We start from the raw sequence: 21106 nt of genomic DNA, 5'->3' as shown, positions 1-21106 counted from the left end.
GCTTGAAAATGGCGAAGACCGGTATTAAGGAGTATTCGCAGCACGAAGTCCCATATCTGGTTGAGTTTAAAACAACAATGGAAGTAAATACAAGGCACTTTTTGTTATATACATGTTAAACTAGTTACTGTTAATGCATTTAGAAAGATTGAATATCAAGAGACACTCTATTTTGAAAATATACTCCCCTAAAATTGCTCAAAAATGTCCGATGACCCATAATCATGACAGGGGTCACCATATTGGAGGCTCTTGGGCTACCAGTAAATATTGTCCGATCTTCCTGAAAATTTTACAGAATAAGTTTTTCATCCAACTGAACCATTCTAAGGGGTAGGAGCATGGAATTTCAGACTTTTGTAAAATAAGAACCACCCTAATGGTGAACTGCAATATGTTTGGTGTATTTTCCCATGGGGAACTGCAATTATTTTGGCGTATTTCCGCATGGGGATCTGCAATTTGTTTGTGGCATTGCCGCATGCAAAAAAAAAAAAGCGGAAATGCACCAAAATGTTGCAGTTCCCCATGCGAACCGCACATCCCGATGTGCATCACCGCATGTGGAAATGCTAGTTGGGATGTGTAGTTCCGCATGCGGGTGTGCGTGACGGAATGTGCAGTTTCGCATGCGGAACTGCAAGCGGATGTGTGCAGTACTGCATGCGGTCGGTTGTAATACCTGGTTTGGGACCTTGACGTGTTTTTGAGACCATAACATGTTTTTGAGACCATAACAGGTTTTTGAGACCATAACATGTTTTTGAGACCTTTTTCTGTTTTTGAAACCTTTTTCTTTGTTAAGGACCTTTCTCTGTTTTTGAGACCTTTCTCTGTTTTTGAGACCTTTCTCCAATTTTGAGACCATTCTCTGTTTTTGAGACCTTTCTCTGTATTTGAGACCTTTCCCTGTTTTTGAGATACTATTGAGACATTGTTGTGTGTTTGTTTCTGAGACCTTTCTGTTTTGAGACCTTATTATATACTTTTGAGACCTTGTTGTGTGTTTATTTCTGAGACCTTTGTGTGTTTTTGAGACCTTATTGTACTTTTGAGACCCTTGTGTGGTTTTGAGACCCTTTTGGCCCTCACGGCCGCCCATAGATAGGCCTTACATTGGCCAGACATTTAAAAAAAATTCAAACGTACAGTATTGGGGTTTGTACATGAGGTCATATTTATGAAATTTGCTACACAAGTAACATTTGTACTCCAATTGATGCTCAAAGCAATTGTCCAGTGTTTCCCTGACAAACTTCCGTTTGATAGTCTTAATTCACTGTTTTTGCCATATTTTGGCCATGTTGAGCTATAATTAGTGAGCATCTGCACATCTCAGCTTACAACAATCCATTGGCATTTTCCAATCCAAAGAATTTAAAGATGGGAGCTTTTTTCTTGTATATTCGACACAACCACCTTACGTGTCAAATGTGATGACGAATCCATCAGCCACCTTTTTCTTCTTGTCCTGCTCCAAGATCTCCTCTTTGCCGACCTATAATACACAATGATGCTCTTGCTGTCTACCTGGAATGACCTGTCTCCTCTTAGGGTATGGCTTATCTCCAATTACATCACACTTCATTCCCTCCGCTGGCCTGAAAATTGAGCATGTTAAAATATGAGAACATAAATTGAACTGCTGTTTTATAAGAGCTTAAAACAAACTAAAGCAGTAGCAACTGACAAGTAGGTGAACTTTGGATGGATCTAAGAAAGCAGTGTTGCCAAAAATTTTGCAGTGTCAAGGCGTAGCGAATTGGTTTGCCAGGCTGCAAGGAATGACTCTCAAGGAGCCCAATTTTAAAGATTCCAACATAAGTGCCCAATATCAGATATATGGACAATTCACCCGGATTTAGAACGTAAATCACCCAATTGAGCGGAAAAGCAATTCACTTAAAAACATACGGTTCATGGGAAGTTACCGACCAAACAATCAATGGTCACAAAAACCCATTGTCATTCCATTTTGGAGCTTCAGAGACTAAAATCTTCAAAATTCAGTTGAATTGAAAGGAAAATATAGTCACATTACTGCCGCTGAACTGACTCTTGCAATGCAAAGTAGCCCAATTTTAGGCTACATTACTTACCAGATGTTTCCAAATTTAACCAAAGTTAATGCTTTATTTAGCTAAATGGTGACAGATAATAAAGGCATTCTCAATGCTTGGAAAAAAATCATGCTTTTAACAAACACACACATTTTTCCTAACAGTTAAATTACAATGTACCATCAACATTTGACAATGCTATGATTGAGCTTGTTCAAAATTTAAATATCTGGGTTTGAGACTTTCTTTTGGTCTCTCATGGTTGACTCAAATTGTCACCCATCAAGACAAACATCTTCTTTACTATACATTAGTTAGCACATGTTTGGATCTCATTTCACTCTTTTGTTATAAAGTTTGTTTCCACGGATTCAAATATCAATTGATGTATCGATCTATATTCAGTGTGCTAATAAGTCATCTCAAAGCCCCTACGCACATTAGTAAATTGGCCCGTTGTTTGTGTTATTCCTGCTGGATTGAGTAAATTTCTTTCTGCTGTTTTATTTTTTTCCGATCCACCACACAAAAATTTCACCTCTGACATAGTCAGACCTTAAAATAGCCTAAAGCGTAAATCTCAATAAAAATGCTTCATACATGTATTAGCCACAGGGCAACCTCCATAAGAGATGAAAAGGTGGTCTATTCTTGCCACAGATATTTAATTAATTTTTTAATTGGGAAGGGCTTTGAGACAAACTATCAAATCAAGATGACCTAATCACTGCGTGCTGATGATGCATCTGTTGTCATTGATAGATATTGACTCCGTGGAACAGACTGAAAAGGAGGTTAGTTTCAGTAAAATTCTTTTATTGTATTGCATGCATACTTTGAGGTTTTCAAGCTACATTGTTTTTTCTTCTCTTTTTATGAATGTGTCCCTCTTAATAAAATATATTGATTTTTATCTTGAAAACATGAATACCTAGATATTGATTGCCCTAATTAGCATGGCCATTGACTAATGACAAGCCTCGATTTTAATACATTTGTAAATACCTTGTGGGGACTTCAGTTTAGGTATAGATGAAAGCCCAGTTACTGATTATCCATCATATAAGTTTAATTTCATCTTTAGTTTATTCATTGATACATGCAATATGGTCTTGGTCATGGGTGGAAAAAGGTAGTTCAAAAAAGGAGGGATATCTTGGAATGCAAAGCTGAAATTTGGGGACTCCAAGCCTAAAGACCTGAAAATATAAAAGTTAAAGAGACAATCTCACCAGGAATTCCAGAGATCGTTCAAGCTAATGATCACAGTGAATGGTTACGGATACCACAAGCAGCAGAGCTCCTGCAGATGACAGATGCCAATGTTGCAGTCGGTGCAGTTCTTCGACCCCAAACTCATGAAACTTCTCCGGTAGAAAAAATGCTGCAAGACAAAAAAGATACAGAACCTGTCAGTGGCTATGTAGAAGCCCATTTGACTACGCATAAATGCTATACAAGACTGTGTAACTGAACATAACTTGATGAAAGCTGGCTGATGACACCAGGCAACCTGTTAACCAAGTGGGGAGTGAGTGGAATCATCAGGATGAAATGCAACTGAAATTGCAAAATGCTACTCACAATTTTGGAATTGCTACTCAAATCTGAAAGTGAGTAGCATTTTTTGCTACACAAAAAATATTCGAAAATCGATCACTGATTATGACCCCTACCCTCAGATATGTGAAGAGGGCCGGGATATCATCTTTTGTGCGGTTACATAAATGACTATCCCAGTGTTGTAGTCCTCGAGTACAGTCCTCGGCCTCGAGGACAGGTTTTGAAGTCCTTGGTCCTCGGACATGTAGTCCTTGGCCTCGGACGTGTAGTCCTTGGCCTTGGCCTCGGACCCCAAAGTCCTTGGTCCTCGACAACAAGGACCTGACAAGGACAGGCAAAACCACCAAAAATGCAGGCAAATGTTTAAAGAGTGAAAGAGTACAATCTGCTGTTTAGTTATAAATTAAAACTTTTTAGAGAAACATGACAAGGATAGCTTTTTATTGTACCTGATTGACATACAAAACAGTTTGTCAATATTTTAGTGCACTCTTAACTATCATCTTTGCTCTTTGCAAAACATGCACATGGAGGCCAAATATGTGGTTTTATATTAAAATTCCACTCAGCCAATATGATTCCTAAAATAGGAATATCGAATAGACACAAGAGGTTCTTTAGATATTTGAAGAAACTCATTGGACGCTACTGTAGGACATGTTTCGATTACCGGGTAGGCCTAACTGTGATCAATGAATTTGATCTATTTTAGTTATAATCTCATCAGCAACATTTTGCTGCGTTTGAGCTTAAGATAGATCAGTGCCCATTTTAGGCTGCGTTGTCGCATTATATATACCACATAACTGTCTTTTGACATCAAAATGGTAGGTATGCGATCAAACACATAAGTGTATATATTGTAATCTTCACTACTTGTCTAGATAGGGGAACAGCCCAAAAGTTGAAGTCTTATTTACGAAAGTCCTTCCGTTAGGCTGAGATCACATAGAAGTATACGGTATCCGCTATACGAAATACGCTCATTCGATCACATAGTATACTCCTATGTGATATATCAGCCTAATCGAACGAGCAAATACCGTATATTGTATGTCTATGTGATCGCAGCCTTAGGGAGGGCTGGGGTCGAAAAGTCAGATTACGTTTGTAACAAAAGTTGTTAAAACATCGGTCAAAGTTGATCTTTTTTTTAAAGGATTTAATATGAAATTTCAGTATTGTCGGAAGTGGGCCTACGATATTGAAATTTTACAGTGGTTGCTTCAAAATGATTTTAAATCAATATACATTGTAGTGTACAGTACTGCAACCTGCAACTTGTAAGTTAATTTTGTAAGCAGCTGATTATTTTTATTTGAAAATACAGCAAATCCTAATTATTTTTTTTCGTGCTAAAAGGTACGAAGAAAATATCTTAAAATAAAATAAGAATATTTGTTTCTTCCATAAACGTGATCACTAGTATCCTAGCATTGTCGCAAACCCATCAACCATAGCAACGGCACTGTATCCTATGAATAAAGGTTGGAGTTTTCAATATTTGACACTTGCGTTAGAGGGGAGGGTGAAGGGGTTAGCGTTCTAGCGAAAGGACTTTCGTTTATGGTCATGTTTTTTATACTGGGACCCTAAAAAAGGTGGTGCTGTCACATTTTGCTAAATCATTTTGTCTACTTATTCCTATATTTTTGCCAGAATTCATCATGAACAAATGGTTTTGGTCTTATTTTGAAGATAAATTATTAATCTAATGAATTAATAACAAATACAATTAAACAAATGTATTAATTAAAATCAGCTTAATTAGGTTAATTAGTCAGGGGTGGTGCCGGAAGTGGAGGAGCCGGAAGCGGAGGAGCTCTGTGTAATTCCAATGGGAAGTTGATGTTCATTAATAAAATACATGCACTTTGTTGCCTAGTAGAAGTTAAAATGCATTTGCATAATGTTAATCTTATTTTTTAACTTTCTATAACAATAATTGCCTTGTTAATCTTAATAAACTTAGTAAAAAGGATTTAACAAGCTTTTAATTAATGCAGTGGAATGTGGGTCATGCAATACAATGGGCTTTAATTTTGCATGCATGCATATGAAATAAATTTCAATATTGTTTTATCTTTGAAATATAAAAAATAAATCTTCTCACAGGAGATTATTAGTCAAAGGATTTAATCTGATGATATATTGATCTCGGGTTTATTGTTAAATAGTTTATTCATACATGTATTGTGCATGGATATGCCTACATGTATGTACATGTACCTTTGTTACTAATTATTCACTGTATTGATTTTTGGAACACCCTATTAGGAATTGGATATTTAAATTTGATATTATAGCAATTCTGTAAACTATTTTGAATATATTTTCCAAATTTAATGGCACTTAGGATTTTTTACATAAATTAAAACATTTAATTTACAACTTTTTTCACACCCTGTATAACACAATGGGTTTAACAAATATAGTGCAAACTACATATTTAATGAAAGAAATAACTGTGTACAATCCATATATCAAGTTCATTTTCCAATTTAATATACTATGTAGAAATATTGGAGTGGTAAAGAAAGTAAATTTTTTCGGCATTTTTCAATGGAATCACCCTGTATATTTTTTGGTACACCCTGGATCCACTCAAACTTTACAGATTTGCAATCATGACAATATATGCTTTCTAAAAATGTATACTTTTACTAGTTTGGGTGAAAACTTTGTGAAATATAATCAGAAATACAAAATAGGAGTTAATTTTTGACAAATTGCAAGATGTGACACAATTGGGTCCCACCTCAAAAAACATGCCCCCCCCCCCCCCCACGATCGGGCGTGGTTTAGTATGGTTCATTATTATGAAAGTCCTTGGCCTTGGCCTCGGAGACAAAAGTCCTTGGCCTCGGAGGGTTGTCCTTGGCCTCGGACACCATGTCCTTGGCCTTGGCCTCGGACACCAAGTCCTTGGCCTTAGACATGAGGTCCTCGACTACAACACTGGACTATCCCCACCCCCGGGTATACATTGAGGGCATCGTATACCCACTAATGTGACGTATAGACCCAAACACACATCACATACAAAACCCATCTCAATATGTGACTTGACCTTGACCGTGGTGACGTTTGAAAAATGGCTTCAAAATCGAAATTTTAGCGTTCATTTTCCCCCATCCCGTTAAGATGTGGGTGATAGCGGATATTTGTAATGAGTGAAATTTGTTTACAACTTAGGGAACAAGTTATGTAATGAAAGATCAAGCACAATTATCAATTATATTATCATCATATCCAATGTTTTCAAAAATGCTGATTATATTCAACTGATCCTTTAATTCAAGATGTGACACAATTGGGTCCCACCTCAAAAAACATGACCTTATAGGATTTCATCGAACTTTTGGGTTGTTCCCCAAGACTAAAAAACAAATCGATATAATGAACAAATTGGGTTTTGTTGGTTGAAACTAGGATAAAGAGTCCATTTTAGACATGTTTATTTTATAAAGTTCTATAACTTACTGTGCAGCGTTATTTAAAGTGCATATAAAATTGCCTTATGTTGACCCCCCCCCCCCCCCTGATCGGGCATGGTTTAGTATGGTTCATTATTATGAAAGTCCTTGGCCTTGGCCTCGGAGACAAAAGTCCTTGGCCTCGGAGGGTTGTCCTTGGCCAGGATGATATATGTGCAATTTGAGGTCCATGCTAGTTGTACTTATTAAGATACAAAGGTTTGAAGTTTGCCATATTTTCACAATTTTGTGTATAACCCTATGGGGCTCACCCTATGGGGCTCCCCCGACCCAGCTGCTCCATTGACACATCTTTACATATTGAGGTATAAATCTCAAAGTTGTTTTCCCAATTGACTTAGGAGTTTTTGTGTTTGAAAAAGAACATTTAATTATCTACAAAATGACACCAAACTTTCTACAATAGGTATTATGGCTGGTAGACAACAAATTGTCTTTACATATCGGCAAGACTGAAAGTATTATCTTCGGATCCAAAAGGAAAATAAAAAATGTTGACAATTTTTCTGTTGAATGCTCTGGCCAGATTATCAAAGGCCAGGAGTCTGTGAAATATCTGGGTATTAACATTGACCAATCTGTGTCTGGGGAAGCAATTGCAAACAATATTATTCAAAAGGCAAATTCCAGGATGAAATTTATGTATCGCAATGGCAGCTGTCTCAACCAAAACTGTCGCAAAATTCTGTGTTTGGCTTTAATTCAATGCCACTTTGATTATTCATCTTCTTCATGGTATTCCGGTCTCAGTCAACGGCTTAAAAACAAACTTCAAATCACTCAAAATAAAATGGTGCGCTATATTTTACATCTAGAACCCCGGTCACATATTGGTCAAACCGAACTTAACAGTCTGAATTTTTTAATGTAGAGTGTCGAGTAAAATTTTTAAAATTATGTCATGTGCACAAAATTTATTATGGGTCAAGTGCCCCCTACCTGTGCCAGTTTTTTACCAAAACCTCAGAAATTCACAACTACATGTATAATACTAGAAGGCGGCTTTTTAATTTCCATGTGCCTAAAATCAAAAGTTCAGCTGGCACTACTTTTTATTACAGTGCAATTCGGGATTGGAACATGCTTCCAAATGACATCAAAAATATCCCCAATCTTAATCATTTCAAGAGTGCAATCAGGAAACTTTTCAGTAATGGCTAATTTCCAGTGGGGTCTGTTGTCCATTGTGTGCTTTCTTTCTTCTTTTGTTTATACTCTTGCCTTTTTTGCCAAAATCTTTCTTTCAAGGACCCCATTGGAAATAAGCCTGAAACATTGGCTTTATGGGTTATCCCGCTTCCTAGTGTATTTTTATCTTCACATTGTATATCTTATTTTGTCAAGTGTTATATTTATGTAATGTATTTTAAACTGTGCAATATAATATTTTTATGTATTTTGTATTATGGAACCAAATAAAATCAATCAATCAATTATACTTTTAGAATAAACCTAACTTGAAGTGTGACAAAAGCGTTTTCATGTTACGGCTGCTCCATTTTTGGGTGACCTATTTGTGACATGCGACCAAACATGGCCTTTTTGATGTACTAAAAAACAGTAACATTTTTGTGAAGCCCTGTGTTTTCTTCAGTTAGTTCATAGATAATTTTTCTTATGCAGAAAGTGTAGTCATATGCTCAGTAAAAACTGCCACATTAGTTTTAATTGTGAACGGCGCTGTATTTTTGAGAACCGGACTTCAATATTTGTTGTTTCGGAGGCTTCATTTTCTGTTAACAATTGTTAACAAACTTTGTGGGTATAGCTCTGGTTCATAATTGTTTGTTATTTATTCTTGATTCATAACAGTTGATAACTTAACTTGAAATGGGTAACAAAAATTAGCCGATTTGCAACCTTTTAAATTTTTTTATAAAATCTTGACTTTATAGTAAATTTTCCGTTAACTCTTTTGAAGCCTCCGAAACAAACTGTTCAGCTAGCTTGGGCAAATATAAATAAAAGAGCTCATTCAATCTATTTATCAAAATGTAGCAAAGTAGATCCTCAAGTCACTTGTTTTTAAACAGTGGAGATATATATCACCGTTCTAAAATGGGACCCAATACAAACTTTCCGTTAACAATTGAAGCCTCCGAAACAAATGAAGTCTCCGAAACAACAAGAAGGTTGATTATCATCTTTGCACATCTAAATTGGTGTGTTTCATACTGATATCTGCGTTGTAATTGTTACTTGATATGTGCAGAATGTCATAAATTAAAAAAAAGTGTTGATATTATGGTTAATGTTCATGTGTACATGTTCCACCAGTGGAGCTCCTGTGCCCCTCCGCAGAACTTCCGGTAGTGGATGTTCTGCGCTTGGGGGCGCAGATCATCCACTGTCAGAGTAACTGCGCTCGGAAGCAAAATAATAGATTTTATTACTATAATAACGGTGGATCATTCCTGCGCCCGGGCGCAACTCCTTATACATGTATGTAGCGGTGGATCATTGCTGCGCTCGGGGCACAGAAAATCCACTGCCTGAGTAACTGCGCTCGGAAGCAAAATAATACATTTTTTTATTATAATAATGGTGGATCATTGCTCAGTGCGCTCGGCGCAGATAATCCTAGGTCGGGGTTACTGCGCTCGGAAAGAAAATAATAGATTTTCTTACTATACATGTATATCGATAATAGTGTTATTAAGAAAATAAGCAAAATAATATATTTTCTTATTATAATAGCGCTACATCATCCCAACCTGCATTTTGCATTTTTTTAATAATAATGTCAATACATTGTACATTCGGTTACGAATGTACAATGTATTGACATTATTATTACAAAAATGCAAAATGCAGGTTGGGATGATGATGGCGCATGATGTTATGCACCTCCAAAGTTTACCATATATGCAAGTAAAGCTCAGAGGCTGAAGTTTCAAGAATTTTTTCAAGCTGAACGAGGGCGCTGTGCATGCTCATATTTTACATGCGAGTTGTTGGTGCTAATATGTACCAAAATTATTTTTTTCAGACAAGTCTATTTTTTTTGTATCGCAAATCCGTTAATAATAAGGGAGACTGGCTCTTAACAGAAAATATCTATACTAATAAAATAATAAGCGGTCTCTATCTGTGTATCTATCTGTCTGTCTGTCCAGCTATGCGTTTCGCCGCACTTCGACGCATCGTGCTGAAATTTTGGATATAGGTAGGTATTGGGAAAAGCATGTTGGGCATGTGGTTTTGAGGGTCATCGGAGGTCAAGGTCAAAGGTCAAAATTTCAAACTTTGTCCGATCGGGCCCAAATTTGGTGGGTGGAATCCTTGATAGGAGGGGAATATAATGCGCGAAATAAAATCAAGGTCAACCCAGGTCAAAGGTCATTACGGAGGGGTCAAATTTCAAACTTTGTCCGATCGGGCACAAACTTGGTGGGTCGAAACCTTCGTATGAGGGAAGCATGAAAAACATTATATGGAGGTCATCCGAGGTCAAAGGTCAAAGGTCATGGATTTCAAACTTTGTCCTATCGGGCTCAAAATTGGTGGGTGGAATCCTTGATGCGAGGGAATATATGCATAAAATAACATTGAGGTCAACCAAGGTCAAAGGTCATGTAGGGGCTAAATTTAAACTTTGCCCTATTGGGCTTAAACTTGATAGGTGGAATCCTTTGTATGAGGGGCCATGAAAAAAATTACACCAAGGTCATCTGGGGTCAAACAGAACTGCTATCATGCCAGTGCTCTCACAGCATCAGGGCTCTCACAGCTGCAGGTGCACTAGTACCCTATACAAATGTATGTGATCCTGTGCCATATGGGGTACCCAAAAAGGTGGTTTTGTTACATTTTGATGTGTAGTGTGGATTACAAAACATAGTCTCCCGAGTATTTCTTTAACTAGAAGGCTCATTACAGGGATCTAGAATGAGCGTTTATGGCGTTTACAGTATTTTTTGTGGGACATGAGAGCACCTCAGACGTGTCGATTTCATTCTGAATACTGAAGCATGTATTTCTGATATCAAATAATTTTCATTTTTTGAAAATCACAATATAATACAAATTTTATGACAAATTATAAAAATTTGATATTTTTCAAATTTTTGATATAACAGTCCTCGAAATAAATGTTATAAATCTAACGATATATTCTTAAAGTGTATGTAGCTGGGAGGAAAAGCTGATCAATTGAAAATTTTGACCTTTTATATTGAAGATATGGATTTTTTCCCCAAAAGACCTATTTTTTTTGGTGTTTTGGGGGAAAAAGCCATCTCTTCAATACGAAAGGTCAAAATTTCAATTGATCGTCGGCTTTTCATCCCACCTACATACACTTTAAGTATAAATCATCAGATTTATAAAGTTTACTTCAAGTACGGTACTGTTAAATATCAAAAATATCAATTTTTAATGATTTGCCATAAAATGTGTATTACATGGTGAATTTTAAAAAATATAAATTATTTGATTTTGTAAGGACATTCTTCGTATTCAGAATGCAATTTGATATGTCTGATGTGCTATAATGTCCCACAATAAATACTGTCCAAACGTTCATACGCCTTCCTAAAAGGCCTTAAATTTAAGGTAATTTATTCTTTATTACTCATGTAAAGTGCTGTTTTAAAATCAACTTTCATTCTTTTTTTTTTTTTTTTAAATGAAATGTGCCAAGGGTGGCTAGGATTAGGGGGAGGAGGAGTAGGGGGAGGGACTGTATAAAGTCTATGCAGAATCATACTTTTTCACTATATCATTTTTAATTCATTCGTCACTTGTAACTTGCATAGCTACATGCGAGTGCGTTTAGACGGACACTACATACAAGTATACATTTGAATGTAGTTACAAGCAACTTTACAAGCGATCGTCTGAACAAGCCTAATGTTTGTAGTTCTTTACAATGATCGGCTCTGTAAGGTCATGTTCACATATGAATTATTTACCCGGGACCCGAAGTTAATCCGGGTTGTACCGGTCCCGGTTTCAAAAATCTCTGTTCACACTATAGCCACTCTCATGAAGAAAATTGACCCGGGTTGATTATTTTATCTTTCTAATTCCACCTTATGTACAATTTATCTAGTTGCTTCGACCTGTTTTGGGTTAAAAACTCACAAAAATAATTGTTACTTCTTGATTCGATAATACTAGTAATTTGTTTCCAGGGATGCAAATTGTGCGGGAGCGGGGAGCACCGCTCCTAGGAAATGAGAGTCAAAATTGAGGAAATAATGCCATGGGAAGAAAAAAGAAAGAGGGAAAAGGAGGGAGAGAAAAGAAAAGAAAAAAGAAGAGGAATAGGGAAAAGAGGAAAGAAAAAGAAGATGAGTGATGAGTGAGTGAAGATAATAGGGGAGGGCTGTGAGGAAGTGAAGCTACTGCATGAATGGAAGAGAGGAAATCTTTAAAGACACTGGTTGTGCAAAATTTGGAGGAATTCACATTATTGTTCAAGAAATAAGTAATGAGCAAAAAAGAGGAAGGTGTTGGTGTTAGATAGAATGGAAATGGGACATGATGAAATTTACAATTCATCACCATAAGAGGTATTCAATGTAACAGGAAAAAAGAAGGGGGATGAAGACAGGTGGGAACATGGCTCATATCTGAGGAAATTTAGAGAGGCAGCAATCATCTGAGGAAATTTACAGAGGCAGCAATGAGGATTTTATGGGAACAAAAGTCATGAAGGAATTCAGTGTATCAATATCAATACTAATGCTAACAAAGAAGAAAATATTGAGGAAATTTAAAAAGAAGAACCATAAAGCACTAAACAAGTTGTGCTCTGACAAAAAATGAGAGGAATGGGGTAAAGGAAAATAAAAGGGGAAAGGAGCCTCTGTCCGACCAAAATTAACCCAAAGCTAGTGTAAAATACCATTTTTTAAAGGCTTCTGCCAAAGCACATTGTCGCATAAAGCCTTTTTGAAGCTCGAAGTCAATATACAGTCGCTCTAAAAATACACGCTATGTTACATTATCATCTTTTGAAGTGCAGAATAAAGCTATTATATGCATGATACATGTATGATTGAGGAAATCTTGAGCCTAAAAACCTTGCTCCTGAGGAAGAAATCACAATTTGCACCCCTGTGTTTTGAATTTTTTTTTTTTTTTTGAATTTTTTAAAAAAAAAATTTTTTTAAAGTTTTCTATTTTTTCGGTTTTGTAGTGTCCCTGGACCTAGACCTAAATGTATTTGTATTCATGTCTATTAATGATTTCAAAATGCATTGAATTTGAATGCATTTTGAAATCATTAATAGAGTATGACATGAATACAAAGTATCAATTCTCATATTAAAAATACAAAACACCTTGAATTTTTTTTTTTTAGATCAACCATGAATGATTCTAGCGTTTAGGTCTAAGTCCAGGGACACTACAAAACCGAAAAAATAAAAAACTTTTTTTTTTTTTTTTTATTTGGTACCGGTTACCCGCCGAAAAATGCGCCGGTACCCGGGTACAAAATTACCGAAAATTTCAGGCCTATGCAGAACCATCTCAAGAGTTAAACCAGTGAAGTGCTGTGTGTTTGGACTTATTTACCAGTCTTGTCAGTTGTCAGTTTCAAGTGCAATATCTGTAAAAAAAAAAAAAAAAAATCCGACCTACCGACCCAACTATTTCATAAGCCTTTATGGACAAACAAACAATTTTTTTTTTGCCTAATGGATCAGTCTTATTAGTCACAAAAATAATTGTTATTTCTTGATTCGATAATACTAGTAATTTGTTTGCATGAAAATAACTTTATCTCAGGAATAGATCTTATTCTGTTTGGTATGTACAGAAGATTTAAATTACTGTTGTCTTGTGTTCATAATTCTTATTTGTGTGAACAGTACCGCTGTTTTCAATTATAATCCAACATGTTCATCCTTCGGTGTGACATAGATGTTTATCGATTTTATTGCCAAAGAACTGAATCATTCTTTTCCCAGTGCAGACAGACACAATAGAAATGGGGTGATAATGGTTGCGTTTACTTCTAGTAATGCGGGTCAAACAGTGAATTTCTGTTCACACTACTCTTTCCTAGGTTGAAAAAAATTGACCCGGGTCGATTTTTTTGAGGTTTTTTCCTGTTCCCACTTATAACCAACCCGGGTCTAACCCGGGTTGTACCCGGACCCAGGGCAAAACAGGCATAGTGTGAACACGACCTAAGTTTCTTTAAATTTCAAAATTACTTTCTGAGGTACCGGTATAGAATGCTTGGTCATCTTTTGGTTGAGATCATTTCCTGTGATTACCTGCTTGGTGCATTACTGAATACAGTTTGCACGATTTCAATCACTTCACCTGGAAAATGAGACCCGTCATACTCAACAACATGAACAAATTTTGTATCAGTCATACAAATCTCAGTATCAACTTGAAATGTCACTGTGGCTGTTAGCTAGTCTCAGGATTTCCAGTATCTATATTTCTTGGGCTAGATTTGGGGGGGGGGGGGGACTAAAAATTTTGGTTGCATCATTTTGACCAGGTATTAGTAATGGGATATAGAGCATTTCTTTTAGAGAGACTGTACAAGTTTAAGTCTTGAGCTTCAAAAAGGGACTTTATTTTGGTAAAAATTTGGTATACATGTATAATTTACACTATTTTGGCGCATGATCAGGGTGGAACTGGCTCCTTGAACCTGTTCTCTATCTTTGCCTTCCATATTTTTACTTTCATTTTCTGTAAGAAGGGCACTTTTATCTTTAATTTTGGGCCCCCACACATGTGTGTTTGCCTGGTTGTTTCTTTGTTTGCTTCTTTGTTCGGCTGCTCGGGAGGAAGCGAATTGATTAATCCACTGTGCAGCTTCAACACAATAATCGATCAACTACATACTTGGTAGGCCCTATACTATGCCAGATAGATAGTTAGGTATGGTGATAGGATATGGTGGCTTGATGTGCTGTATAGTTTTGTGTTATTTGCATATTTATTAATATGAGCTTATTTGCATATTTTGCCTACATTTTCATTGATCCACTCTGCAGCTTAAGTGCATAAAATAACCAATCAACTTTAAACTTGGTTTGGTGATTGTATATTGTGACCTGATGTTTGTCATGAATGTTATTTGCATATTTATGCATATTAATGAGCCTATTTGCATATTGCATATCATTTGTATTTACAAAACATTGTTATTTACACACTTTTGAGTGAGTGCCACCTTAATTACTAACCCCGTAATTCTAGTTTGCCGGGGAAGTCCCCCCAACTGGCTACACTACTGCTAGAAAGTTGTTACCATGGTTACATTTATGCATATTCATGCAGTTGGGAGATACCTCTATTACTGCCAAGTGGTATTTTGCATTACCTTTGCTGGTACAGGGGGGAAGTGGGCTATGGTAACTTGTGCTACATCGGTAACTCATGCTACTGGTAACTCGTGCTACAGTTTTTAAGGGGTCATTATTATGTGGTGGATAGTGTTTTGTATTTCAATTTCTTATTTTTATTCAAGGTACTAGTAGAAGGAAAATAATAAGTGGCATCAATTAAATTGTCAACATTTTGTAAATTATATATTAAAAAATGCATCTCTCGGTAACTTGTGCTGCACCATACATGTATTTAGTGTTATGAAAACACAATGAAAGGAAAAAACTAGCAGGGGGTTATTTAAAATGTGATGGATATTTCTTGAAGACCATATTTCATAGATATAAAATGTATCAAATTAAAAAGAAAAGTGCCCCTGTTTAATAAATTAGACCCACTTCTAAAATATCTAAGTTGAACAAGATTTTTCAACTAAAAATAAACTCTCCGAAGAAAGTTTTTTTTAAATCAAAATGTTAGAAAAATGCAGAAAAAAGTTTAGAACTTGAACATTACATCTGCTTGGAATATTATGAAAGTTAAAAAAAATTACAAAAAGGCAATTTTAGTTTTTTGAGTCATGTCCACTTTTGCTTGGAATTGCCCTTTATACATTTGAAAATTAGAATAATCAGGCTGTATAATGAGCCCAAACTTGATGCAATTGGACCAAGAATAGCCCTGTGAGAACAAGTTAAATTAGAAAGAGGCGAGAAAAATGTAACATCACCAGGTATTTTGGGGTCCCACCATAAGACACATGACCAGCTCCGAATTTGCACACGATAGTTACGCATTCGATGCTAGAGTTGTATGTGGCTATCGTTGTTCGGTCAGACAGCGGTGCACTTTTTTTTTTTGTAGGTTATTTATTCTGTTAATGTTGAAATTTGGATGAAAGTTATTTCGATGAGTCAACTGTATCTTTTGAGTAAGATTTGCCTATTATGGACAGTTTAAAATTGTGCTGAAGTGTAATTTTCACAACATTTTTGTTTTGATGCGATCGTCTGTCGTGATCGGCTGTGACAGTGTTTACTTAGAAAGTAACTTCCATTGCTAGCCTTCAGTGTCATGCTTCAGCAAATCCTAAGTTTAGATTTTGAATGCAATGGTCTCTAGCCTAGAATGTGAAGCTATCGGTGAGCAAATTCTTGGCTAGACTTCTCGAGCAACACAATGACGTCGACCATCACTGGCACTGCCACTGCTTATATACCGTATTAATTATGACCAACAAAAATGGAGCAATGAGAATGATTGATACTTGGATATAATTTTACTAAGTAGAACTTACCCTGGAAGGTGCCGCGCCATATCATCGCATCGCCATCGGCTGTGCAGCTAGTGCATGAGTGTCAGGAATTTCCAGTGTCAGCTGGTCATCACTCAGTGTAGACAACATACATGGTACCGCGGATACCGGCATTGACCGAGTAAGCTTAAAAACATTTTACACATGGACATGACAGTTCAGTCAGTTGTGACACCGAAAATCACACCACCACACATTCAACAAATTATGCATTATACGGCAGTAAAGTAGTGAATAAATCATGAAAATAGGCTTTCTCTATTTAGGCCAAAGACAGTTCCAAATGAAACAAAACAATGTTCGTATCGAAAACTCTGTTCATGATTCGCGGAATCGCGGTTTCCCATCGGTCACTCAGACTTCATTTGCAGTCGTTTTTGTAATTTTATTCGTCATCACCGGCAACACGGTACCGGCCAGAAAAGTATACGCTACAAACCGTATGATTCTGTATACCAAGCTATAAACTATTTAGCTTTGCATCGGTACTACCGCGTACTTGCGCACCAAAAGTGCACAGTAGGTAGTGTCGACTGTATCTTACACGGGTGCAAAATGGACCATAACTCATAATACCAGAGGAGGTATCTTACCTTCCCAGAATCCTTTGTAACATGATGCATCACCTCATGACACCAACATGACAGATCCTTTTCGTTTTCATGTTCAGAATAGACTGGCTGAACATGGGTCGTGATAATCAATTTTGCCAGATATGGATATGTGCTCAATTTATTGTGATACATTTTGTCACTATCAATCCATGTTGCACTAAATACTAAATCAGTACAGAATATTTGAAATGGGGAAATGCATTGTTGGAAGTGTAAGATCTTCTCTTTTATAATACTATGTCACAAAAATACTTCTTGTATGGCACCTGTTACCAACCTTGTAATCACAAGGGATGTTAGTGATCATAGACTCTAGAAAGAATTGTCCAGAGTCTATGTACTGATCATTTCTGGAACTAATGGCCTTATGGAATGGTTATCTCACACGATATTCCAGTTTTAATTTGTTCTCAAAAATATTTTTCTCTTGATTTTTTGTCACTAGAGTTTTGCAATTTGTGACAAAGCGGGCAGAAGATATCAACTCAAATAGGCGTGACGGTGACAACAACAACGCGTTTGACAACGCGGATTGCTAATGCCGGAAATTATCACTTACATATTGTGGGGATGTGATTTGTATATCGTCAGCCTGCTACACTTTTTGCCCAAGTCATTATTTGTAATTTTGAGAACAAAGTACAAAACATGGTTCAAGCATGCATTTAAACATATTTATTCACCAATCTTTGCACAAGAACAAATGATAATGATACAAATGAAACGGAATAGTCCGAAATAATTAGAGTGATTACGTAACTGATCCATAATTGAAGCACATTTTGTTCTTTGTTCTCAAAATTACAAAAAATGAATTGGGCAATTAGCGTAGTAGGCTGACGATAAGTACAATGAAAATATAAGGGCCGTACAAAAATGGGAATCTTCTTTATTTGTATATCATAAAGGGTCGCTTGATTGTACATAGTAGCGACGTACAAGATATAGCATAACTAAAAAAGTAGTCTATAAATAGCAAAGCAAATTCAAAGAAGTTGCTTTAAAAAAAGCAATTATAAAAGATGAAAGTATCTGTTCTCTCAATTTGATACCTCTTTTACCACAATGAGACTTAATTCCTGTGAGACAACCAATTTGAAGCTCTAAACTAAACATAATTGCATCGAATCACGCAATTTGATTAATTAAACCCTCAAAACTGTTATGCTGCCGTGAGCCCATTTCGTTTTGGAAAAAGAGCGGTTCCAAATGCATAGGTAAATTTGTCAATTTTATACTCCCATTTTATTTTGTCATTAAATCTTATTGGTCGCGCGAGGTATAGAAAATGTTAATGTTTTAAATAATATAACTATTATAAATGCTTCATAGAGGGTTATTATTATTAATCAAGTAACGTGTATCTTATTATTTGTTTATTTTCGACTTTTATATGCTTGTTCTGGTCTTAATAACACTTTTATCTTGGTGTAAGGGTGAGAGGAACAATAAAATTGTAATTCGGGATGGTATCAATCATCGAGTAGTAGCTAATAGTAACTACAGTCATGGACAAAAGTTTGGAATATTTTTATTTTTGTATCAAATGCAGTTTTCAATCATGTTAGGAACAGGTTTATTGTTCTGGAGTAGTGCTCAGTTGAATTTAATTGATTGAAAGATATAAATGTCCTTTGATGTTTACATCACACAGTTTGTCAATTAAACAAAGAATTACCTGAAGAAGTGCATTACAATGGAAGGATCATACAATCTCAAGACTTTTGGCGGTCTCTTTGTATTATAAAATAAGATTCACGCCACTAGCAAACTTTATTGTTTAAACTAAAACTCTCACTGTGACATGTTCAGATAAGTCTCTTGCGTGAGAAAACACAACTCAATATTTGGTGTGTCCACCCTTGCCAGCTCAAGGTCATGTATGCGATGTGACATTACCTCAGATTTGCCAAGTTTCATTGTGGAATATCATGACAGCAAGCAATGAGGGCATGTCTACGTTCCTACAGGGTGATTGGTTGGTTGGTTGTCCATATGTTACCTAACCTGCGGGATACTTCTGCCCATAAGTTCTCTATAGGGTTCATATCCGGGATCTAAGCCAACCAGTCCAGGTGTTCTACATTCTCATTTTCAAGGAATTCCCTCACGCGTAAGGCTCTGTGCGCCGTGGTGATCACGAAATTGTTCCCGAAGTCTCTTCTTTCAAACGGAAACATAACTATATCAAGAACATGCAGGTGCTGGTCCTGGTTCATGTGTCCTTCTAACATGTAGAGATGTGATTTCGACCTACTGTGAATTGATCCCCATGTGATTCCATCACCATCTCCCTGGACTCTTGGCAGGATACAGTCCTCAAGCAGGGCTTGACCAACCTGTCTTCGGATCTTGAATCGGCCATCTTTTCTCTAGAGGAGCCTGGTCACTGAAAATCACATTACGCCAGTGGCCTACTGTCAAATTCCTATGTCTCTGTGACAAAAGCAAGCGCGCATGCTGATGTCTTTGCAGAAGTATCGTCTTTCTTATTGGTCGTCTTGCGCGAAAACCTGCCCTAACCAGTCTATTGTTCACAAGTTTCCTGGTAACAGACGCGTTTATGGACCTCAGCCATTCTGTTCGTAGTCGAGATGCAGGCTTCGTACGGTCATTGCGGCAAAGTCTCAGGAGAGATCGGTCTTCCCTGGCGGTTGTCATTCGGGGCCGACCTGACCTTGGTCTATGTGTAGTAGTTCCGGTCTCTCGACGTCTCTTTAAAATTGTAGAAACTGCACCTTATGTAATTCGTAAAGCGGCACCAATATCCTTCTGTCTGTAGCCGCGAATACGTAAGTCAATGACGCGGGCGTATAAATCTGCGCTCAACTCGCACCCCATGATATCGTATACAACAGACGAATGCAACAAAGTAAATCTGGTTTCTTCACACGGTAATGCAAAAGCCAATGTAACCAATATGAATCATGCCGCTAAAATAACTGCGAACAAGATGCCCAATGGTTCATTGGTCAGGCATTAGAAGCCATTTCATACATTACGTATTGTTTTGATATGGAATGGTACCTAAGACCTTGCTACAGTGCAACAGAGCATTAATGCCCAAAATTTAAAAGCTATATAATTTATGAACAATATACACTACACATAAAAAATACTACTACATGGGATTTTCAACATATAAGAATCCTAACATTCAAGTACCAACATGCACAGTTTTGTCCTTATATCACTTTTGGGTTTTTAACAAAATATTATCAAACCTCTACTGTGATTGGCAGCTGCATAAGGCATCTCTTTGATAGCTGATAATGCCCAGCCATTCAGCAAGTTGCTACTAAATGGCCTTGATAGGCTTGAATGAGCACTGTCATCTGCTACAAAACCATCACACTCAAGGACCTGGTCACTCCATAATGCTGCAAGGAACACAGTACTTTGACAATAGGATGAAAGACTCATTATTGATTAGGCGCGGATTTTAAAAGAACAGCTCCTGTGCGTATGTGTATAGCCAAAAATTGGAATAGAATGTTTGGAATTTTGTAACTAAAATACTAAATGCATTTTGCAAAATGTGCTCTGACAAATCTATAAAACATTTCATTAGCTTTAATTTGACATATTGCTTGACATGTTTGGAATTATGTTTATATTGGGGTATTTTTCTTTCAAAACACTGCTGTATTGTCAATATTGATATAAAATTGGATCGGTTGAGCCCATATTTATTGGTCGAGCTCTGAGTTTTAAAATACGCGTAAATAAATCATCCTTCTTTTTATGTTG

The 21106-nt window shown here is 36.6% G+C and overlaps 1 protein-coding gene and 1 long non-coding RNA gene across 2 annotated transcripts in view; one reads left to right on the top strand and one right to left on the bottom strand.

Moving 5' to 3' along the window:
• LOC140154516 (proton-coupled folate transporter-like) overlaps nt 1-17895 on the top strand; it is a 42482-nt gene extending 24587 nt beyond the window's left edge. Inside the window, exon 6 of the mRNA XM_072177086.1 lies at nt 17802-17895. Coding sequence (XP_072033187.1) covers nt 17802-17895 — 94 coding nt within the window. The remainder of the gene's footprint in view (nt 1-17801) is intronic.
• Nucleotides 522-17294, bottom strand: LOC140155396 (uncharacterized). The gene is made up of 3 exons (XR_011859378.1): nt 16725-17294; nt 3293-3444; nt 522-1601 (listed from the first exon to the last, which is right to left on the bottom strand). It is a non-coding gene; the product is annotated as an uncharacterized lncRNA (long non-coding RNA).
• Nucleotides 17896-21106: the final 3211 nt, after the last annotated feature.

The sequence above is a fragment of the Amphiura filiformis genome, chromosome 6 (assembly GCF_039555335.1).
Source record: "Amphiura filiformis chromosome 6, Afil_fr2py, whole genome shotgun sequence".
NCBI lineage: Eukaryota > Metazoa > Echinodermata > Ophiuroidea > Amphilepidida > Amphiuridae > Amphiura > Amphiura filiformis.
This window is presented reverse-complemented; position numbering and strand designations above follow the sequence as displayed.